Source organism: Rhamphochromis longiceps, linkage group LG7, assembly GCF_057381845.1.
Source record: "Rhamphochromis longiceps isolate RC_006_pf linkage group LG7, R_longiceps_female_GT1.1, whole genome shotgun sequence".
Classification (NCBI taxonomy): Eukaryota; Metazoa; Chordata; class Actinopteri; order Cichliformes; family Cichlidae; genus Rhamphochromis; species Rhamphochromis longiceps.
This window is the reverse complement of record NC_140563.1, coordinates 45,252,691-45,277,184: the sequence shown is the minus strand read 5'-3', so window position 1 is coordinate 45,277,184 and position 24,494 is coordinate 45,252,691. Positions and strand designations below refer to the sequence as shown.

General features: G+C 40.6%; 1 protein-coding gene across 1 annotated transcript; it reads left to right on the top strand.

Moving 5' to 3' along the window:
* Positions 1–79: 79 nt before the first annotated feature.
* dgcr2 (DiGeorge syndrome critical region gene 2) lies at positions 80–23,547 on the top strand. The gene is made up of 11 exons (XM_085413848.1): positions 80–476; positions 10,314–10,346; positions 13,510–13,632; positions 19,043–19,120; positions 19,209–19,413; positions 19,668–19,744; positions 19,839–20,021; positions 20,114–20,317; positions 20,730–20,882; positions 21,545–21,781; positions 21,881–23,547. The coding sequence occupies exons 1-11, from the start codon at positions 395–397 to the stop codon at positions 22,111–22,113; spliced, it is 1,608 nt and encodes a 535-aa protein (XP_085269974.1). The 5' UTR covers positions 80–394; the 3' UTR covers positions 22,114–23,547.
* Positions 23,548–24,494: the final 947 nt, after the last annotated feature.

The window sequence follows — 24,494 nt, the reverse complement described above, 5'->3', positions numbered from 1 at the left end:
CACACACGCACGCGCGCAGTAAGCCCCGCCCCTGGCTCCTCCAGCTGATGGCCTGTGTGTGCGCGCTGCATGTTTGGGATTGTTGTGATGGGAGGCCGCGGCCATCTTGGATGAGAGTCGCTCGGCACCGAGCAGCGGGACGGGACGTTAACGGCAGAGCGGCTCAGCTAGCTAACGTTAGCCCCTCGGAAGCACGACCCTGGTCGCTGAGCGGTACGACTATGCTTGTGCACACGCTGTTTTCTTCCCTCAGCTGCCGCTCCGACTGCGTGAAAATGGGCACAAATTGCGTTCAGCTTTTCGCGGTGTAGTTTCGGAAAGGGCGGCGGCGGTGCAGATCCTCGGAATATATCTTACATTTCTGGATAGAGGAGTTACTATGAATGGAGGATAAATGTTGCCGAAAGCTGACAGCAGCAGTTTCGTCCTCTTCTCTCTTCTCTTCGTCCTCACCTTAACGGACCCACCACGGGCAGGTAAATAGCCTCTCCGAGTTGTTTTTCTTGTGCATGTATTCCCCCCGGGCTCTGCTAGAAAGTGGGAGAAACGGATTAGAGCTGGAGGCAGGGGGCGGCAGGTTCACCGGGGAGGCCTGCTCCACAAGCCGGGGACTCCGGTACTTTTTAACCCGTGTTCCTGCTGCTGCTGGACAGCGGGGAGGACCCCTTTACTGCTGCTGCTGGCACTCTTGTTATGTTTAATCTTTTAAAGTAATGCCCACCAGCTTGAAATCTCTAAACGAAATTATAATTTATTTCACCTGAAAATCAAGTAAGGCTGTGTGTTGTTCTCAAAATAAACAAGGTCGCTTCGAGTCAACCGTCTAGTTTTGACCTTTTGATACAGCTCATAATCATTTATTCACTTAATTGTGCTTACGCAAGGTGGAAACGATATCTTGGCTCAATCCAAAGCTTTGTAAACAATGTAGGTGTATTTAGGCTTCACTACATTCCAGGGTTGGTCTCCGCTTCCGCCGTGAAGCCTCAATTTGAAATGCATGTCAGAGATTCATGCTCCTGCATCACTAAACCTGTCTCACATCATAGAGCTGCAAGCCCAGGCACATCGCACTACACACCAGTGTGATGACTAAAACGATAAAGCTGTCTGAAGGAAACTTCTTAGTTGATGAATAGAGATTAAAGGGTAATGCGTCATGTCTCTGTGGCAACATAAGCTCGTAAGCTAATACTCAGGGCTAGTGGTGCCACTATATGAATATAGTGGTCAAAAAAACATCTGTATAGAAAAATTCAGTTTAACTTCATTTATTGGATGTTTTGTCTTATTTTGACAAATTGCTTGCACTAAAAATCTGCAGCACATTAGTGCAGGGAGTAGAGCAGGGCGATATGGCCAAAAATATTTATCACGATATATATTTGAAAATTTGCGATAACGATATAACCGACGATATAATTGATGCGAGACAAAATACAACTCCACAACATTACTAGCGCAAAAAGACAACCTTCCATTTATTTTCACTTAAACAAGAAGCTGGTTTTTATGTACATTAAAGCTTTATAAAAATGTAACAGTGCAAATGCAAATTCCTTGCTGAAAGTTTAACCAAAAGGCATTTCCAGTAGAAATGGGCTGACATATCCTGAGCATAACCATGTATAATATCCACTGAAGTTAAAAAGAGGTGCAGTACGCATTTTTCGGACCATAAGGTGCACGGGATTATAAGGCACATTAAGCGAAACAAAGCAGTCAGATAAATCAAACTTTATTAAACTCATTCTTCTTGCTTCCTCCACTTCTGTACCATTGATTCATTAATGTTGAATTCTCTGGCAGCTGCTCTATTCCCATGTTGTTGCAGTATATTAATGACTAACCTCGTATTGTGGATGGATTATCTCAGTTGTTCTCCTGACTGAAGTTTGGTCCGTTTACAGCATCCTGCCATGCAATTGCATTTGTCTCTAACCATGAAGAACCTTCACGTTAACTTTTATAAGTGGAAAAGTGTTAGTGTTCGTCCTCCAGCTTCACTGTTTATGTTATGCTAACATAGCTGTGTCGCTAGCGATCACGTAGCACATCATTATATACCAGCTAGCCCAACTTCAGTAACCCTACAAACGTCACTGCTGTTTAGTTTCCTGTCTTCATTTATGTTGGAAGTGATAGCAGAGCTGTACGTTTGATTTTTTTCAGAAATCTCTCAGTCAGAACATGCAATATCATGCTTAGGTAACTAGCGAAACTAGCGAGCTAACTTCCGCTAGCTTCCTGCTAACTTCTAACTCCGTTAAATGTAATAACTTTTGTTTTCATGGATGCCTGGAAGTTAAACTTTATAGTTACACCTGGTAAAGCAGCAATGCTGATCGTTTTATTAAAGATGAAATAATTTAGACAGTTTTTAACTCTAAGTGATGCTGCAGTGTTGTTTGACCTGAAGCATATGGAGTTTAGGACCCAGATTACTCCCAGATTTAAGAGCATCTTAGTCCGACAAATATGACAATAACGACGGCCGCTTGCATGTTCTGCAAAAAAATGTGCTTTGTTGTGTATCTGACGGACAAACACCAAACCAGTTCCACATCACGGAAGTTGCACCATTTTTACAAACCAATTCTGGTTCATCTGTTTCACTCAACAATCGGCCATGTGCGTATGAAAACAAAGGCACTGCGCATGCGCGTTTTACTCCCATTCTATCGCGATATTTCATTTTCCTATCGTTGCCTAACATTATACCGGTATTACCGTGAACGGTATAATATGGCCCAGCCCTAGCAGGGAGGTAGGGTAAGGGAGTGTAGCCAGAAAAACACCTTTCTTAGATGATTATATATATTTTAGAGTCCACAAAAGACGGGGATTGTGTGTTGCAAATCAGTTTTCTAAAGCTGAGTTTAGTTGATTTAAGGTTAAATACAATAAAAGGAAAAGGTTTGTTAAATCAGGTAACACAGGCTTTTTGCCTTAACTACATGCGCCCTGATCAATATCAAAAGTCACTGCCAAAAGCTCATTTTGAGCAAAAGGAACCCTGATTTATGTCTATTATTAACATCATGGCAGTATTTGTTTTAAATATCATGGCACCCCTGCACAGGACACACTGTAACATTTGAAAAGGGAAAAAGAAACAATCAAATCCCTAAACAAAGAAATGCATTTTTTTGTTTAAAACTACTCTCCATTTTAACACAATATTGTTTCATATCTGTAAAAACCACCCAAAGTAAGAGCTTATCAACTGATGTTTAGGAACAATCACTTTGACTTGTGTGTATTGTGTTGAAGAGATGCCCACTTAATAAGAACTAGTGCTGTGCTATACTTTTGTGTAATACCATTTTAAACTCGAAGATGGTTTAGTGAGTCAGTGTAACCTTCAATGAGGCTTTTTATAATTGCAGCCTGGCACAAAGGAAACAGCAGTACCTAAAAAGAAATGCCAACAGTTAAACAGCAGCTCTTGTTTGAAAGTACCTGAGCACATCCACTGGTAAAATGCTGCCCCCTGGTGACAGTGAATAATTATAAAATACACCTGGAAGGTCATAGAGATCCAAACAGGTAAAAAAAAATTATTATTTGTCTCTGCTGTAAGTGTGTTCTACTTTTGTTTCAAATGCAGAGCTTCTAAGGTGCTGTTTAGATGTCCATTTGAGCAGGGAAAGGCCAAATGCGTCTTGTGGTTTGCTTTAATCCCGGTCTTGTGATCCTGATATTCAGTTCAGACTATCAGTTCAGCCTCATGAATAAACACTTTATTGTCTGCCTCGATTCAAAGGAGAAACCTCCCACCTAGAAAACAATTGGCACACCAAACAGGGCGTGCTTTTTATCGGTCGTGTCGAGGTTTGTTCCCTGGGCAAATGTTTATTTATATTAGGAGTTTCCAAATAGTACAGTCATGATTTTCTTAAATGCTCAGGAGTGAATGCATCATCTTGTGTTTTTATAAGTTGGGCTGGCTTTTTTTTGTCACTATTTCAACCATGACTTGGTCATTTGACTTGAGATCAAGACTGCGGGAGTATAACTCCAAATCTGAACGTACATGTAAATAATTGCTTAAGACTTCGTGTTGTGGAGACATTAACTTGGTATTGATGTAACCCGCTAAACCACATCATCCTCATACATTTTTAACACTTATAAAGGGCATACCTGCTTTCTACATTTGTTTCACAGCTGACTCCAGCAAACTCTCAAAGGTTCAGATTATGCATTTTCCAATGAGGGAGGCAACACTGAAGTGTCACACATTTTAAGGCAAATCTATGTGATCGGGATCATCTCAATTGGCCAGCTGAGTTTCACGTGCAAATAAGGCAAATCAGCAGGTTTCCTGCATTTGCATGATGCATAACAATACACGCTAGAAGCAGTATGTATGGTTAAGATAAAAGCAGAAATGCACATGATAGGCCCAGTGGTTAGCATGTGTCCTGTGGGTTACAGAGACTAGAGGTGAACCGAGCTGTCTGAGAGTGAAAAACTTCAGTGTGCGCTCTAAAAAAAGAGTCAAGAGGTTAAGCACAGCCAACAGCGTATAAAAGTGAACAGAGCTTGGTTGTTTTTGTGTAGTGTGACTGACACAACCATCAGCTTAAACTTGAGCTGCAGTCAGCTAATCTTTGGGTCTTGTCTGTGGGTCTGAGCAGCCGATTTGTGTTGCACTGTCGGCTGTTCAGTAGTCTGTTTTTCACAAAAAAATTGGCGGTGTTTCAACCTGTGCCATTTATCGTTTGAGGATTTTAACAGGTAGACTTGAAGTACAGCCACGCAATAATACAGTGATGCAGTTTATTGAAAGGTCACTGAGGCAAATGTTTGAAACATGACATGTGGGCAAAATAACCCTGTGTACGTGTATTCTGGCAGCTAGCGAAAAGCAGTAAATGAGATAATATGGCGCTTGAGAGAACTCGTGAAATTTGATGTCAACATTGTCCAGACATGAGGCTAAGTTATGGTTTCCATTTGGTTGTTTTATGGGGTAAATAGTGTCTATACGGGTGAATTACTTCCTTCTGCAGGATTGCTGTAAGACAGCCCTCATCCCCTTTCACATTTCTGGCTGTAGAGCAAAACTTTTTCACTTTGACACTTCTCGTCCTGGTTTGCTGGGGACTAGGGCTGAACGATTATGGAAAATAATCTAATTGCGATTTTTTGCCCCAATATTGCGATTGCGATGCGATATGCGATTATTTTTTAAGGTCTTTGTCTTCTGTATTATTAAACAAAGACAAGCAATACATCATATAGTATGGCCAATACTATATTACATTAATTTTAAACTGTTCTTTCCTGGAAGACAGACCTCTGTTATGATGACATGAGGTGATGCATGAATTGATGACTGACATTTTTATTTAACTTCTTCAATCACAACAGTATATTTGAACATACACAATAGTTTATTTTTAGCTTACAAACATCTGAGCATAAAGTGCTGACAAGGAACCCTGGTGTAAACATTAAAATGAAAGTCAGTACAATGTGCAGATTGCAGAAATATACATAAAAAAATCAGTGGCTTTACCACACTCAGTTTTTCGACATCTGTGAACTACTAGACAGTCATTCAATTAAAAAATAATATTAAATAAATAAAACTAATAAATAAAAAATGCACACATCTTACTGATCTCTGCAGTCAGTAACATTACACATAAAGTGCAAACATAATAGCAATTGTATAAACACACACACAAACACGCCTTTAAAATTTCAAGGCGTGAAATTGGACGGTCTAGTTCTGATTAGCGTCACCGCTGTCTCGGTGGAGTTTAATAATCTCGGCCGTCTGCTTCTTGCTATCTAAAATATAACCAGACACTGGTGTAAATTCTCGACTGTCTCATACTTCTGTTTAATAAGTTTTCTGTTTGACGTTTAGTCAGCTGTGTGAAAACCAAGGAGGAACCCACCCGGGGGATTAATAAAGTTTTATTTTATCTAATCTAATAACTTTAATCTCAGCCAAACCGATTTACTCACGAACAAACAAAACACTGAAAAAAGCCCAACAATAACATTTTTAGGTTGTCTAAGTGACTTATATATTACGTTTAACCCGAGCAGCGAAACTCCGCGGTGATCTGAAAATGATGTGCCGGGAGTTGTGCCGTTCTCGGCCGCATCAGTAACCCTCGAGCTCCCGGCTAGCTGTCGAGCTGGTGGGTAGCAGACGCCTCTGAAAACGTCGAAGCACTTTTGCAAATATGGGATATCTTGATAAACCGAGCAGATATTTGATGTTTACACAACTACTTTCTCACCTGAAAATATGTTAAAAGTTTATTTTGTGACCCAGAAAGATTAGTATGAGTAATTTTAAAACTTAGTAGCGGCCGCCATTGCTGGAAACTGGAGTTTGGCTGGGCCGCGCTATGAATTCTGGGATATGGTAGTAATTTGGACAGCCTTCGGCACGTCGCTGTGACGTAATCGGTCTACAAATGCGGCCTCAGGAGGATGCAGCCCATGAATTTGGACATGTCCAGAGTATAATCGCAGCCTTTGCGGTTAGAAAATTGCACTTGATCATGTCGCGATATTATCGCAAATGCGATATATCGTTCAGCCCTACTGGGGACTGCTTTTGTAGAGGAATTTAAAATAATATAGAAGTGACTCAAGGACTGATTTCATAAGGCGTCTTATAGCTAACATGGTGAATTGGTCTATAGAGATAATCCGTATTGCCCCTTTGACACTACTTACTTTGGAAACAGTGTTAACTTTTTCTAATAACATTGTAGCTTCCAGTCACACAGCTTTGTTTACAATTTTAAATATTAAGTGTGTCTCACAGCTGAACTGACAGTGTTAGCACAGGAAAGGCGCTTTACTTTGGTTAATTATCACAGGAAGCTGACCAGCAGTGCTTTCATGCACAAGGTGCAGATAAAAATATGGCTTGTTAATGTGAGATGGTGCAATGAAAAAGAAATAAATGAATGTCCATACCCACACAGTGCTTTTAACAGCAAAGCTCAGTGCTGATATGAATCATCAGCAGCTGGAGATGATGCAGCGTGTGCACAAGGCCGGTTCACTGTGCCGTTACACTTGAGCGGGACCGAGCTGGGGCAGTCTCATAGTCTTTATTGTGCTTTCCTGTCGGTTATATAAGAGATGCAGAGGCTCACTTCGCTCAGGGTAACCAGTGTTTGCTGATTCTTTTGTCAACATGTACAGATCATAAAATCCTGAAAAAAAGCCTCGGCAAGGGATGGGGTTTTTTAGTTGTTGTTTTTTTTTTTGTTTTTTTTTTTTTGCCCCTGTTGCCTTTAACTAAACTGAGATCTCTGATTTTCTGACCTTGTGTTTTCCCGCAGCAGTAACAAAACAATAACTGCCTAATCATTGTTATTCTGATATATGAACAGGTTGGATATGCACAAGTCCTGATTTCAGCTTGTAATGTCTGATAACCTAAAGCAGGCAGCTGCTGGCATCTTATTCTGATTCCAGTAGCATTTGTGGGTTTTCGAGCAGTACAGATACCAGCTATGCACTGAAAGCATGAATACTGATGTGCGCAGACAGTCATCATTCAAATGGAGCACATATGCTTGTATTTTATAGTTCTGAAGGAGCACATGTAACTATATAAAGAGTCAGCCAGTAACAAGCTGGATTTGGCTTTGTTTGCTTCTTAGCCTTAGCAACAAGTCTTATTGCAATATTCATTAGTGGGAAATGTATGGGGAAAATTTTTTAAATTAAAATATTGTTCCCTGTCGGAGGATTTGTTACAATTATCTGGCAGCCTTGTAGGGAAGAGGAAAAGGCTCACATCCTTCTCTGATGAAAGTGTTTATTCAGCTACACACAGCAAGAGGCTTGTTTTCTTTAGCAAGTCTGCAAACATGTACATTATAAGGTAATTGGTTAATTCGTTTGTAATATATTTAATACACAAGAAAATGTTTCACAATAAAAGCATGCGCGTTTCAATAAACTGTATTGCTAGTGTCCACTGAAACACTAGGGATTTTGATTTGAAGCAGCTTTTATTGTGGCATATCAGAGGTTTTATCAGAGGTTTTATTGGGCTGTGTTTTATTTATCTTTCTGTAAATAAAAAGCATGGAAAGTCAACCTGTCCTCATGATCAATTTTCAGGGTCGCCACTTCCCAAAATCCTTAGCTACTACCATAGCCGGTGGGTATCCACATAAAAGAAAAATCACACATAAGTCTGGATGTCCTTTTTTGTGTTTCAGTCACTGTTTGCAGTCTGACTATGAGTAAGGAGCTTTTTATTTAAACTCAATAAATAGCTGAATTGTGATTGGACAAAGTGTTGATGTGTTTGAGATTCATTTCAGCCAATGTATTCCTATTTTCCAAGTCTGTGCTAGTCAGTAAGACTCAAAATAGAAACCAGAACTGCTAATAAAAGTCTTGTTTGCTTCCTGCACATGGAGAATACTATATATCAGAAACTAGGGCCTCAAATTAGCATTTATAATGTAGGAAAATACCCAAAACAATTAAAAGCATTGCACCGGACTGGTCCAAATTGCTCCAAAGATGAATTGACATCCAATGTGGACAACGTCTGATGTGCTTTCCTTCCATGTTTCTATGAGACTTAAAAGATGTGAAATTGACAGAGTGCAGACATCTAAATCTACTTAAGACACCTAGGATCACACTCTGGAGAAAAAGGAAGTGCCTTCATCTGAACAGGGACTCAAACCAGTGACCTGCACGTTACTTATCGGTTATTCGGACCTCCAGTCTTGAGCTCACTCGGCTTATCCCCCCAACAGTTTGATCCTCAAACTGACCCTGATCCCTCCCAAAGTGTATAAATCCCCCCTGTGGAAGCATTTAAAGGGGAAATCCCCTCACTTTTGAAATATGATTGCCTGCAGTCATAATGTCATGACTTTAAGAGGGCAAATATGAGGGAATCTGAGCGAAGCTTCATTCAATGCACTGATTGAACTGGGGCATTAGATTTTAAAAAAAATCGGACTCTAAAACAAGCCTGCTTCCAACTAAGGGCCATCACCTTCTGCCCCTGTTTGATTACCGTAAACAAAGCTTTTTAACCCATCCGCCAACAATTATTTATCATAAACTTAAGGATGAATTATTATTATTAGCTCCCTCTAATGTGTTTAATTGTTAATGTCTTTAAAGTTATCTGTCATTTTGACACACATTCAAGTTTGATGATGCACTCACTCCCTGGAGACTGAGATGTGTCTGTAATGCACCTCAGTCCACTTAGCATTAACCAAGAGGTGACATTTCTGTGTGAGATGGCTATTAAAACACCCGTGGACTGTGTGATCTTGTTAACCTTAAGGGTTACAGGTTCAGTAGCACTGCTTCGATCTAACATTAGCTTTCCGAAGCTTAAATTAACAACTCTAGCGCTGTTTAACCCTCGGACAAGCATTACACTGAAATATAGATGAACTGGTAGCGTTGTAATGCTTCCAAGAACAAATTGCAATGAATTCATCCCAGCCACAATGTGGGGTTTTTTCTTCATCCTGCTTCTCTATAAAATAGGGATGTACAGTCCAGTACTAGAAAAAGCTTTTTAATGCTTAAATCATGGTGTAAAGCCCAGTGAGAAGTTCCCACAGGGTTGTTAGTGTCTAAGGAATCCTTGTGCAGTAAGGTTGCAGCAATCAGAACTAGGCTTTCTGGAAATCCGGTGGTGTTGTTGGGCTTTAATGCTTGTTGCAAAAGAACGGTAGCTAAATAGTTTGGCTATAAAAGTTGAAGTATGATGGTAATGAAGTCAGACATCTGGGAAATAACTTTTATTTAGAAAATCTGACATCAAAACTAACTCTTATAACTAACTGACAGCTTTTATTTGGGAAATCTGTTTGTTTTTTTTTCTTGTAATTGCTTATTTATTTTGCACCACCTGTAGTACAAATAAATAATATTTAACACTGAAGTCCAGTTTAGGTTGTGGTCGCAGCTGTGTTAATTTTCAAAGCTGGAGGTCTGGTTTTAAATTAAATAAGCTTTTTTTTTCTCCCTTTCTCTCTCTTCTAAGAAAAAAATAGTGTTGCTATATTTGTCAGGCAAGTGGGTGATGCAGCTCCTCTGCAGGTTTACATGACTACCTGTGTCCTCACAAACAAGAGGGTGGAGAGAACAGGTGACAGTAAGAAATAAAGAAAAAAATCACGAGCAGCATAAAAAGGATTAAAAAAATATAACTTTTTTTTTTTTTTTTTTTTAAATCGGACTGGATTAAATGAAATATATTTTTACTTTTTTTTGAAAGACGACACACTGATATACAGGCTAGTCACTCTTTTTTTTTCTATTTGTTTCAGGTCCACGGGTAGCTCTGGCAAGATTATTGTCAGGTAAGCACAGTATGTTTTTGGGGTTTTCAAGCAGATTTTCAATATAAGAGTCACCCTGTATTAAACTAAAAGTCCTTTTAAAGCAGTCAAATTTATATTTTAATATAAACCAGGTGGGCTAAAACAGATTTTAGTTAATGGGCTTCATGTAGCACAGTCTGATCTCTAATGGGCAGGACTGTTAAATCTATTGTTGAAAATAATACCCTGTATTAAGGAAAGGAACTTAAATTTCAGTTTTTATTTTCATTCACTCTGTCCTAGGGCTGTTCGATATAATGATATATATCGGATGACGATATAAAAACATCTATCGTTTCATTTTACGCTATCATTTGTTTTGTGGTGTCGCAAAATAAACTGTTTACGGCAATATTTTTTCATCGTTTTGATGGTCACTGTAGTGGCTATATTAATTTCTTAAAGTTCTCTCTTTCTCTTATATTTAATATAACCACAGTACGGTCGGACAAGCGCCTGTTTTTATGAGTTGTCGTTAGCAACAACAACGATAAAACCATTGGTGTCCGCTTGTTTATTTTCCACATAAACCTTTCAGAATAAAGATCAAGAGCCTGTTGAGACTTTTCAAAATAAACTGAATCACGTGAAAGAGCAGATTATTTACGGATGAGAAGCAAAAAAGAGCCGCCAGGTGCTAAAAACTAAACCTTAGACTCAAACGTTAGAACAGGCTTTTCCCCGCAGCACGCCGTGTAATAAATATTCACAAATAAAACGGCAGCCATTACCACTTATGTCTAAAAATGTATTGTTTCATGCATCGGTTAAAACATTTGACTCCAGGTAGGGCTGCTCGATTATGGCAAAAATGATAATCACGATTATTTTCACTGAAATTGAGATCTCGATTATTTGACAATATTTATTTAACCCTTACGACCTACTATAGAACCAAGTCCGCCAGAGCTTATATTATTTTTTTATATGTTGTAGTGCCATTTGTGGGAGCATTTCAAGTTGCTATACAACTGTTATAGCCCATATTTTAATAATATGTATGCATTAAGTCCATAGTAACTACATTAATTGCAAAAAAGTGCAATAAACTAGAAAAAAATTGAAAATCGTTTTTGTTTTTTTTTTACATATATTTCTACTTGGAGAAATTTAAGAGGTTTATCCCTCAAAACTTTTAAATACAAAAAAGTTGCAAAAAATAGTTTACAACAACAGGAAATCTAAAAACAGCAGGTGCATCAAAATAAACTATTTCCAGCAGTGCAATTCGAGTTGCAAGCATCCCAGAAACTATTCAGAAAAGTCAAACATGACTTATAAAAACACCAGTATAGGCTTTTAAAGCCTACAAGTAAAAAACTACATTTTCCGCGAAAATTATGTCACTTCCGGTTTCGGGCAGGAAATGGCGGACATGCGATAGTTTGCGCTGACGTCTGTTTCACTGTGGGAAGTGTTACGAACAGCTGATCGGATCGGCAAAGCGTGTTTCTGGAATATTATGTTTTTGTTCCTGCAAGCGCTTTTTATGCAACTTTTGCAAAGCTATATGTGGAAGGAAACCGTGACCGAGGACAAGCTGATGGCATAAGATGTAAGTAAAACTCCTCGCTTACACGGTTCAGGTTCTACAGGGATTTAAAAATGTTACACAAAACGGAGCATGGTGCTCTGACCGGCTTTAAAGGGTTAACAATAACAATGTATTGAATAATGACTTTAAAAAATAATATAAAATAGTGTACAACACCACTGAGGTTTTTTTTTTTTACCTCTCTTTTCAACCAACGGCAGTCACTCTCCTCTCCAAATAACTTCTGCTTAGCTTTCCGAGCTTCCCTCGGGTCCTCTTAATCAGCGGTCTCCAACCTTTTTTGCGCCAAGGGCCGGTTTATGCCTGACAATATTTTCACGGACCGGCCTTTAAGGTGTCGCGGATAAATGAGGGAGGGGCTAATAATCGGCTCAGTCATTTTTAATGATCGTTGAAAGCCCAGATCGTAATCGTGATTTAAAATTTGATTAATTGAGCAGCCCTAACTCCAGGTACACGATGCCCAGCTGGAAACACTTAACAGAAGTATATGTACTTTCATATGACAGCTTAAGTAAAGGCAAGCGATATCCCGAGTATGTTGAACTTACCCTTTTCTGTAACAATCTAAAAACAAGCAAATAGTGATAAGTTATTGATCTGATGATCAGTAATGTTGACACTGCCCACTGAGCTGTTTAACTGCATCGGGAAAGCTCAGTTTATTTCATAGGCCGCTAAACAGACAGAACATAGAAGTTCAGTATTGTCTGCTGTGTGCCTTAGGCTTCTTCTTGAGTTGCTGTCATCACTGAACTGCTTGCAGGAGTACTCAGCGCTCTAATGTTACTGAATATCATGAAATACTCTTAGCAGCAGATTCTATTAATGTCAGGCTATAAACATAACGCAGTGGCTTGCAGACATGATGAAATGGCTCTGCAGATTATCTTCCTCCTTGCAGTTGATCGACATCTCTGATAAAGTTTAAGAAATCCAAACATACGTGATCGCTAGCGGCTGTGGCTTTTTTCCGCCCCTTGCTTAAGGGGCGGAAAAAGGCCCTTAAGCAAGGGGCTTAAGGGTCACTATTACTTCCTAGGCACAGAAATGACACCACTACGTCAAAGGAAATACCAGACAAATTCTGTTAAAGTGGCAGAGCTACTCTTAGGACAGTAGCTCTGCCCTAAGAGTACCCTAAGAGTAATAATTAGGACAGTCACAATCACAGGAAGCACAGTTGATTGAATTTTTATTCAGTTACAATTTTGTCTTCCACTCATTTATTAACATAATAACGTTGTGTGTTTTCCAATAATGCTCTTGTTTGGCCAAAAAGTGCATCCCTTTCCTTTGCATTTGGCCTGTTGTGGTTTTTTTGTTGTTGTTGTTGTTTTTGTTTTGAGCGTGTAAGCAGTTGTGTTAAATCATCCCAATGTCAATACTCACGAAGTAATGGTGATGATGTACATTTACCCATTCGCCATCTCAGACATCTTATTTTATTAACTGCCTTGAAAGCTCACACGGCGCCATTCAGACTGCTGCACTCTGAGTTTAAATGGTTTTTCTCTTCTTAGGAAAAAGGCCTTGGTTATGTGCAGGTTTAACCACATAAACCCTCTTTTTTTGTGTGTATTTCAGAGCAGCGCTGCAGCCCCGGGCAGTTTGCCTGCCGCAGTGGGAAGATGCAGTGTATCCCGATGTCCTGGCAGTGTGACGGCTGGACAGCGTGTGAGGACAAGAGTGACGAGATGGACTGTCCCCGTGAGTGCAGCTCACTTAAGCCCTTTCACACTCAGTCTGTTACCTAACACCCATAACATGATTGATTTTTGGAAAGTCTAGCAACACCCAGAACCTTTTAGAACCTTTTCACGCTTGGATGATCAGACCACAGCTGAGCAGCTCTGAATACAGGTGTGGAGGATGTAGCGCAATCTAATCAAGCCAAACTGAGAGATGTTCAGGTGAATATATGCACAGATTTAGTATACAGGGTAAATGGAAGTTATCTGCAGGTGATCAGCCATCAGTGCCTCAGTTTGTAAACAAAGACGCTGTTAGTCCATGTCATTAATGAGCAGTGACATCTACATACAGAAGAGTTGATTGAGTGAGTGTGTATTAAGGAATATGATGGAGTAAAAGAGCAGGATGAACAGGACATGTGCTTTCTCTTTGAAAGAGCATGGCAGCTCAGATCAATGAGAGGCAGCTGAAGGAAAATCAATATGTTTTTGTTTTCTGGGTAATCTCCTTCCATCTAAACCGGTTATCCAGCTCATGGTTGTATGGAGGCTGGAGTTATCCCACCTATCCCACCTGGCTACACCCTGGACAGGTCGCCAGTGCACCAGACCTGTGCAGGGAAGCTTTGTGGAGCCCACAGCTTGCACTTACTCTTGTGCTGGTGCATTACATGTTAATTACAGTGTGGTCGTGTCCTGGTGTTTTCCATGCGATGCCAGGCAATGTCAATGCTTTGTTGTGGTCAGTGTTCTTCGGGGGCTTGAGGGGACTTTTTCCATTTCTTTGTACACTCCCTCGTCTTCATTCTGATAGTTTCAACAATCTCCCTTCAGGAATTTGCTGATATTTGTGAGTTCTAATATTGATTATTATTCCTTACATTGAGGCGATGATTTTATGCTCTCACTGATAAATTTGAAAAACTGAACCAAAAAGTAGCCAGACATACACAGGAATAATTGACCAATCAGAGTAGTTGTGGGCTGCATTAACCCAATGTGTGGTTACATTTCTAGGGAGGTGCATGTAAGGCTAATGCGTTGAGTTTCGACATAGTTAGGTTGTAGATTTCCTGCTAAAGCGTAATCCCACAGGAACACGGCTACAAAGCAAGTCGCACACCATCCATAAACATGCTTTTGCACTACAGGAGACGGTTGGAATACTAACTGGGTCTGAACTGGATGAAGCCAGAATATCTGTTTCTTTCTTTTCTTGTTCAGAAAAATCAGCTGGCCCCATGTCAGTGTTTTTTATTTTTTTCACAGTGCTATTTTTGACACTGAGCATTCACACGTTTGGTGTTCAGTGTGTATGTATGTTACTGAGCAAGTTCGGAAGTGGAAAATTAGGAATTACATGTCACTTGGGTGAATATCGGTAGTATTGAGGGCCAGAAATATGCGGCGCTCAGCCTTAAGTTTTTCTACTTTGAACACATGCCATCTCTCCTTCTCATTCCAGAGAAGTTGGAGAACTGAGTTAAATTGAGCACAGTTGGCAGTAAAATCACCTGCCTTTAGCATTAGTAGATCAGGTTTTATGACTTTTAAATACCTGCGTCCACTCCTTTCAGTGCACCTCTTCAACAGATACTGACAATAGCTTTGTTTTTATCACAGAGGTTTTTCCTACCAAACGTAAAAATAGTAAATCTTGGCCCTTGCGTCCCTGTCTGAACTGCAGCATGGCATAGTTGCATTTAATACAATAACCACCCACATAAACAGTCCTGTCTTACTAATTTGCTTTTGCTCAGCTGCTCAGATGTGGTTTTGTAGTCCTCATAGTCCCTCACAGTGAGTCCGCTCTATTGACAGCGTCAGATGGCAGGGGGAAGAAGGGTTAAAGGCTGAGTGGCTGCACATGTGTCTCTGTTTTTGTTTACTGCTGGTTCATCTGTCCTACACTGCATAGATGTCACTAAGCCTTTGACCAAAATCCTATTGTCCATCCATCCATTCGCTTCCGCTTATCCTTTTCAGGGTCGCGGGGGGCGCTGGAGCCTATCCCAGCTGTCATAGGGCGAAAGGCGGGGTACACCCTGGACAAGTCGCCAGTCTGTCGCAGGGCTAACACATAGGGACAGACAACCATTCACACTCACATTCACTCGCACATTCACACCTAGTGACAATTTGGATTAATCAATTAACCTATCCCCACAAGCTGCATGTCTTTGGACGGTGGGAGGAAGCCGGAGTACCCGGAGGGAACCCACGCAAACATGGGGAGAACATGCAAACTCCACACAGAAAGACTCCGGCCTGATGGTGGAATTGAACTCAGGACCTTCTTGCTGTGCGGCAACAGTGCTAACCACAAAATCCTATTGTTCTCCGCTTAAATCTAGAAAGACCTTATCCCGAGATCTCTAACAGCATAACAGGAGTTAGTGAAAGGATTGAGTGCAGCATGTGACCTCCATACAGCAGCCGTCCACGCTCCGAGTTAACGCTCCATGCCGGCACTGCTGTTAAACGATTAAGGGTTCACACTGAAGTCTATTCATTCTGCAGTAAAACCCCATTTTTAACAGAACAGCTTAAGAAGTTGAGAAGTAATTTCCTTCTGCTTCTTTTTCTTTCTGTTTATTCAGCAGTAAAACTGGACAAATTCATATATCTGATAGTCTGCATGTTTAGAGGGACAACTACTGACCTTTTGTTTTTTTTAAGTGTGAGCTTACTGAGAAATGCAAGCCTTACTCAAGTCAAGGGCTTATTGTCACGTTAATCAGCGGCTTGCTGGAGAGTCTTTGTTCTTGTTAGGGCACTCATCGTTGTATTTTTACTCAGTTGTATATAGTATTTGTATTTGTATTCTATTTTTATCTTATTGTATATTTATTTTATTTTATTCTACTGTATATAGTATTTTATTTTATTCTATTCTGTACAGTTGTGTACTGTATTTATTCTTATTGTATTCTAATTTTTGCCTCATAACTTTTGCACTGTCCACTTCCTGCTGTGACAAAACAAATTTCCCACGTGTGGGACTAATAAAGGTTATCTTATCTTATCTTAACTTTTTTTAATAACACTAAAAGGTGAAGCAATCCTTCAATCTTATAATAACAGCAGAGTGGCCGATGCAAGAAGAAACGTCTCAACTTTACAGTTGAGAAACTTGAAAAGTTGAAAATACCCAGCTGAAGGCCTGTCACTGTATGCAGTGAAAACTGTGGCTACAGATTGTTGTCATTAGAGATGGACCGATCCGATATTATGTATCCGTATTAGTCCAATACTGACCTAAATTACTGGATCGGATGTCGGAGAGAAATAAAAAATGTAATCCAATCCATTAAATATCACGAAAGCACCTCACAAAACTTGCAACATGGCGTAACTCAGCTCATAACCTTAGCACATCAGTCCAATATGTGTCACATGATAGAGCGGCTGTAGCGTGCGAGACCTCTTGGCGGTCTGGTTGAGCATTTGGAGCCTCGCTACCAAACCGGCATTTCATCTCAGAGAAAGTTAACCCAGAGAGAAGTAAAGCAAGTGTGTAAGTTCATCTGTGAATGTTTGTAAAGCATTCCCACGTTAAGCTTAACAACCAATATATGGAGCGACTGCCTCTCATTCTCTCCCTCCCTCTCCTGTTGCTACTTCAATCATGAAACTGATCAATGATCGGCTGATCAGCTTTTCTGTCGCGAGTCCGTCTCTCTTGTTAGTTTTTGGCCCACTTTGCACCAGAAAAAGGAAACCAGCGGCTAAACAACAGCAGCAAGTTTAACCGTGATAAGCTGTTGTTAGAATTTATTTAATATTAATTTCTACACCAGAATCTTTTTCTACGTAGCTGACGGCTGGCAACTGTGCAGGGGCGGATCTAGCAAAGTTATGCAGGGGGCCGATAGGGCATTAACAGGGAAACGGGGGCACATTTAAAATGTCTAGCTGTTCCCTATTTTTTTTCTGCTGGTAGTTGACATCCCTATTAGTTAGGTTGTTTAATATTTCTGCTAAGTACTCTTTAAAACACCAGAATAGGAAGGATGGTGCAGGTTTAAGTTTATTAGATTGATCAGTATTGCTGAACTATGAAATATTTTGGGTGCAGTGTATTTTTTGCATACAAATATAGCAGAATAGCTTTAGTGTTTTGTTTTGTTTTTAGACTTGAATATGAACTTATACAAAATGCAGCAAGATATTTTTTTTATTTTTTTTTTTAAAGAAGTTTTATTGATTAAAAATTACACTATCGGATTCATATCGGTATCTTCAGATATCCAAATTTATGATATCTATATCGGACATTAAAAAAGTGGTATCGTGCCATCTCTAGTTGTCATGAATCTCAGTGCAAAATCAAAATAAATGCTGTTATAAATGTAAACAAAGTGTATGCTCCTCAAATTTGGTGGGTTTTTTTCAGTTAAGTTCTTCAGTATTTGCTGTTTTTATAGCCTGCAGTTCCTTCCTTTTTGAAGCATCAGTCAAGAACAAAATCTCATTGAGTCATGTAACAGAGAAATAGTCTTTTTTTATCTGCTACCCATTACTCCCTTCAGGGGTCACCATTGTCTCACACCAGCCTGTCCTCTTTTCTACATCACCACATCCATGAACCTCCTCTGAGGTCGTCCTCTCTTCCTTCCTGCCTGCTCCAAATCCAGCATCCGTTGTCCAATATAGCCACCATCAAAAAAAGCAACACACCTCTGGTTGTTGTGCCAGAGGTGTTTTGCTAACAGGGAAGTTACAGAGGGCCCTCTGGTGGACAGATTATGCAGCATCAACACAGAAAAGCATTTGAAGGCTGTTTCTCTTGTCTTTTTACATTTTAAATGCTCATTTATCAGCTGTTATAAATGCCAATATCAGTAAACACCTATTATCTGCTGATATATCATATGTGCTCTAAGAGATCAAGCATATTCCCCGTTTTTAAATCTGATCTTTTTCTTCTAGTTTATACTAAGAAAAAGTAGTAAAGATGCCACAATTGAGACAGTGTGTTTTCTTTATAGTTTGTAACATACCTACGTACTTTATTTTCTTACTAGCTAGTCAAAGAGTAGCAAGAGATCCATCGCATTAACAACTTTGTCATTAAAAAGTGTATATTATATTGTGTTGCACATAGACGGTACTGGGGTGCTTCCCTCAGTCTAGACTTTAGTCTCTGTGAACTCCTGATAAAACATAGTAGAGGATGCTATCTGCACGGTCAGCAAAGCATTGCTTCTGCTTTCATATTCCTCAGATTAGAATCAGCCTCAGTATATATCTTATTTTCACTGATGTGTGGTGGTTTTGACTTCTAAATATTATCGCGGGCTGTTAACAATTATCCTACACACTGAAAACACCATCTGTTGTTCTCAGTTACATTTGTTATGGCAGAGAGTACAAACAAGTCCACTTTTTTAACCTTTTTGTCTTGATTTGTGCTGTTATAAAAGAGGAGAGGTTTCGTTATGGCAGCGGGTACGACCAGGTGGAAGACGTCATCGGTGTGGCTCAGCCGGTGCGCTTCAACAGTAAGTGTCTCACTTTGCTCTCAGCAGGTTTATTTGAATCGAATCTGCATGGCGATCATGTGCTCACTCTTGTCTTCTCTGTCTGCAGAGAAATGTCCCAGCGGGTGGCATCACTACGAGAAAACAGCGAGCTGCTACAAAGTGTACCTGAAGAACGAGAACTACTGGCAGGCCGTGGATACGTGTCAGAAAGTCAACGGCTCGTTGGCCACGTTTGTGACCAACGAGGAGCTGCAGTTCATACTGAAGATCGAGGTGGACTTTGACGATAAAGTGTGCAGAGATCAGTGCAAGTAAGTTTTCTTTATTGCCACAGAAATAAGCTACCAGGTTTCAGTTCCTGAACAGAGATCTCATTTCAGTCTTTAAACTTCTGCTTTAATTCTGGTTTGTTTTTGTTTTTTTAATAAGGAAGATATTGCAGAAGTGCGTGTGCCTGTTGTTTTAGATGTTATACTGCTCTGTAGCTGGTTGCAGGCCATCTAGTGGCTGGTAGTAGCTAATGCGTCATCACTAGACATGGTGTAAGTGGTGTTGTTTGTTTCAGATTTTGGGTGGGTTACCAGTATGTGATCACCAATCAGAGCCACTCCTTGGATGGCCGCTGGGAAGTAGCATACAAAGGTATAAAAGATTCAGCTTTGTGAAGTACCTACATGTGCTGTTTGTCTTCTGTAATTTATTTGAATGCTTTAATGTGTGAATTGTTTGTGTTCAGGCTCTATGCAGGTGTTTTTGCCTCCTGAGGGTCTGAAAGACTTGGGGGAGGCCTCCGCCACCCAAGACAATGTCTTCTGTGCACAGCTGCAGCGCTTTCAGTACAAAAGCATGAACGAGCGAGGCCTGCACAGCTGGCACGCTGAGAACTGCTACAAGAAGTTTCCGTTTCTGTGCAAGAGGAGTACGGGTTAATTTTCTGTTTGTTATCAAAAATGTGTCAGTTATTTGCTCCGCTGGGGCCATGTGTTTATTTTGATATTCTCTGTGCCACAGGGCAAACGTGCGTGGATATAAAAGACAATGTCGTAAACGAGGGCTACTACTTCACCCCCAAAGGAGACGACCCGTGTCTCAGCTGCACGTGTCATGACGGCGAGCCTGAGATGTGCGTCGCCGCGCTGTGTGAGCGGCCACAAGGCTGCCAGCACTTCCGCAAGGATCCCAAAGAGTGCTGCAAGTTCACCTGCCTCGATCCAGGTACTACCACCGCATCCAAACACATCCCACTGGTTACAAACCACCACCACCAGTGTGTAATGATTATCAGTGATTAGAAGCCTTCCAGTGCTCGTAGTCCTATAAGATGTTATTCTGCATCACGATTCGTCACCTACACATTTTTACACTGTTTGATATTCAGTATATTAAGTTAAATGAGTCAGGAGGATTCAAATTGCCTAATTTATATAAACAATTAGCTCCTGCTCCTCTTCTAAATAGTGCTGCAAGGAAAAGATGTGAAAGTGTTGTTTAATGTGCAAATTGTGTCACATTCACACATAAACGGTGCAGAATTTCCTTCGAAGCTCAGCAAAAGAACGTTTTTAACAAAGTACGTTTGCAAGGACATATCCTGATTTGATTAGATTTTTCCCGTCTTCTCCGTCAGATGGGAATAGTCTGTTTGACTCGATGGCCAGCGGGATGAGGCTGATCGTCAGCTGCATCTCGTCCTTCCTTATCCTCTCTCTGCTGCTCTTCATGGTACACAGACTCCGTCAGAGAAGACGTGAACGCATCGAAACGCTGATTGGAGGAAACTGTGAGTAAAGTGTTGCAGCACTGAGATCCAAAGTTTACACCTGTGGTCACTTTTTAATCTTTGTCTGTATGAGGAACGATTTAAAAAGCTGAGATAAAAATCTTCCTTTCTAAAAATGAAAACTCAATAAGGATGGCAAAAACGGCCACAAACAACAGTAAATAAATAAATAAAATAATTGTTGAAATTAATTCTAAATATTGATATTTATGTTTTAAGCTACTTATTTTTATTAATTCGTTTAATTTCCCCTCTTGTTTTATGCTTTATACAGCTAAAATGTATTTGTTTGTTTTTTTTCTATTTTACATTTATTTCTATTTTTCTGCATCTTCATACAAATGAGAGTAACAACAGTCTTGGCTGTTGCTGCAGTCACATTGGGGAAATAGGTTATTGGAGATGGCAGCACAAAGTTTTTGTGACAACTTACAATCTTGTTGTTTTTGAAGTGGTTGCTTTGGAAACGGAGACCAGATCTGCGACCACTCAGTCAGTTGCCATCTTCAAAGCATCTTAAGTGCGATAAAACAGCAATAAGACAGAGATGATAATGCAATCCATTATTATTATTATTATTATTATTATTTTTAGATGGTCTGAATAATCCAAAAAGCTCACTTTAAATGCACCTTAAACTTTAAACTCTGCTTTAATCTCAGTGCACCACTTTAACCTTGGAAGACGAGTCCCAGGCTTTGACTACGGCCCAGACGCCTTCGGCACTGGTCTCACTCCCCTGCATCTGTCCGATGATGGGGAGGGAGGCGCTTTTCATTTCCAAGAGCCTCCTCCGCCTTATGCAGCCTACAAATACCCCGACATCCAGCATCCCGACGACCCCCCTCCTCCATACGAAGCCTCCATAAACCCAGACAGCCTCCTCTACGTGGACCTCGGTAGGCGCACATCCTTTTCTCTTGTTCTTTACAAACATCGTCATGTGCGGAGTGATAAATGCTCGTTTCCCACTTCTCTGTCTGCGTCTGTATCTTCAGGGCATGGTGGGGTTTCCATCGTGCCGAGCCAGATGAACGCCATGGGTGACGGGCTCCAGGCCAATATTCCCAACGCGACAGGCCCGGTGCCAGACTCCGCGCCGTCCTGTCAGGAGAGGGAGGACTCCATAGACAGCAGCACCCTCCTGGTGGGGCCCGACACACCGACAGATGGCCACGCCCCCGTCTCCATGCCTGCAGACTGCGCCTCCTCCCTCAGCACCGTGGTATAAGACTGTGGGCAGACACCTGCACGTTACCCACAGTTGGAGGAGGGTCGTAGATGTTTTCCGTACCAGGAGCACAAAATGCTGACTGCAGAGAGGACAGTTACAGTTTGTACAGACTCATCAGAGTGTTTTTGTTTTGTTTTGTTTGTTTTTTTTAAAGACGATGACATCTGAAGGAGCAAAGAGACAAAAACTCTACATCCAGGCTGAGAAGGCCACACTTCTGCTTTTAGCCCAGACTGAGAAAAGCTTTTCAAACATCTCAAAACGGGCCTGTTGGTCATAAAAAAACAAAGCCCCTAGTGCAAATACACCCTTTGGTCAGATTTGTAACAGCACGAGGAAAAATAACCGCATACGGACAGAAGAGCCAACTTTTGTTTGTGTTTGCGGCATACTTTCAAACACATACGTATCAATCAGTGTTCAGGCTACGATAACTTTCTCATCCACCCCACAGTCTGTTGCAGCGCGTACAGAAACTGTCCCCTGGTGTTTATTAGTCTGACACACGAAGCCGTCTTCCAGGTTTTTAGAGCAAGTTTGCAGAAAAACATGTTTTGTAGTTGAGAGGTTCAACCTCGCGAGATACGGCTAAATTTCCTGCTGTGGGGTTTTTATCGGGCGAAGCTGACATGTGGCGTCGTAGTGTCAAAGGATGTTGTGCTCTTTTTTTTCTTTTTCTTTTTTTTTGATAATAATTTATGGCTGCAGGTCGTTACCTTGATTGTTTAATTGTGGGATAGATATAGGCTGATTTTCTTTCCCTGTCCATCAACAAAGCGACAAAAGGCTTTATGAGCGTATATGTGAAGATCAAGTTTGAAAAACCCAAAAAAAAAAAAATCATTTATATGAGATAAATGCTCCAATCATTAAGTCGTATAATCATCCAGATGGTCCCAGAGTTGCTTCTGTTTCATTACCAACTCTTTCCAGGATAATTCTGCATTTTCTTTGTGATTTAATTCCTCCCTCGGTTGGATCAGGTGCGTTTCTGTGCTATTCTTCATGCAGTTGCAACTCCGTTACTGAGGTTTGTCTTCAGTTAGTGATGGGATGTCACCAACTGCAGCGGCGGGATTTATTTATTTTTTTTAATGTGTCAGTGATGAGGGTCTGTATACTTGGGGAGAATTACGGTGTCAATCATCAGAGGAGTAATCGTCTGCAGATCAGAGCTGACCCACAACCACCAGCATCCAAGCCGCTCATGATCTGCCTCGAGGAGGGAAAAACGGCTTAAACATGTCAGACTGTGCACATCTGTATAACTTATGTTTGAATGTATTGTATGTAAAAAGAAGTTGGTTTTTTTTGGGGGGGGGGGTTTGCTTGTTTTTATTTTATTTTATTTTTGTTTAAACTACCCTCCCCCCTTTTTTTTTCTTTACTTTGACAATCCACAGTGGATTGTCCAAGAAACAAAATCATGTTCACAGAAATTGTGGGAAAGTGTTCATGTGTGTTTAGGAAATGATGTATTCAGTTTGATTTTTCTTATGTTTTTTTTTTCTTATTTTAAATCAAGTTTCTTTTGCTTTTTTTGCGTTTTCGACCTGTGGTGCATGTTTTTAATCTTTTGGCATGCTGAGAGATTTTTAGTTTTAGTTTTTGTTCTTTTTGATTTGGACAAAAATGTTTTATGCTCAACCATGTGTCCTGTACAGTAGGCTCAAAAGACTCCTGCATATAGTTTAATATCCCCGTATGCATCCAAAACGTGCCCACCACAACCCATCCGGCTGCATTTACACTGTAGTTTCTGTGCTAGAAGGTGGTGTTGATGGTGGCGTGAGAGCTTGTTTTTTGGATTTGGAGGGGGAGCGGGGTTTGAAATGTTTTATGTACAATACAGCAGATGCTACATTTCATTGATGTTTATTTCATAGCCTTTACCATTTAAAAAAGAAATGCTTAATTTGCAGGGGAGCTTGTGTTTTTTCTGAGGTAGATGTACATCTAATCAAATGCCAAATAAATTGCACCATGAAGGACGAGCTTGTGCGTCAGTGGCTCTGAACACATGCTGAACTTTACGTTGAACCTCGCTACATCGTGACATTTAGCTGGTCTGCGAGGCTTTGAGGAGGAAATTCCTTCGTCTGCGGTCACCAAATGTCAATTTAGATTAAGGTGGGATGCAGGGAAATCCCCCCGCCTCCTCGCACCAGTGTCCAATACACGGCAATGAAAAGATTCTCATAATTTAAAGAAAGCGGATATAGTGCACCTCGCGGTGACTCACAAGGGGGCAGGCGGAGAGGAGAGAGTGATACCCAGCCGAGAAGCACCGTCGGAGAAAAGAGGCTTTGTTCATGCAATGTAATGACGGAGTCGCACAATCTATTCCTGGATGGGAAACACGTAACACTTAACACTGA

What these genes read in the sequence shown, in the direction of transcription:
- dgcr2 (XM_085413848.1), top strand. Translation starts at nt 395, where the DNA reads ATGTTGCCGAAAGCTGACAGCAGCAGTTTCGTCCTCTTCTCTCTTCTC. An exon ending in TCAGCCGGTGCGCTTCAACA is followed by an intron (nt 19,121 to 19,208) that starts GTAAGTGTCTCA and finishes CTCTGTCTGCAG; the next exon opens with AGAAATGTCCCAGCGGGTGG. An exon ending in CCTCCTCTACGTGGACCTCG is followed by an intron (nt 21,782 to 21,880) that starts GTAGGCGCACAT and finishes CTGTATCTTCAG; the next exon opens with GGCATGGTGGGGTTTCCATC.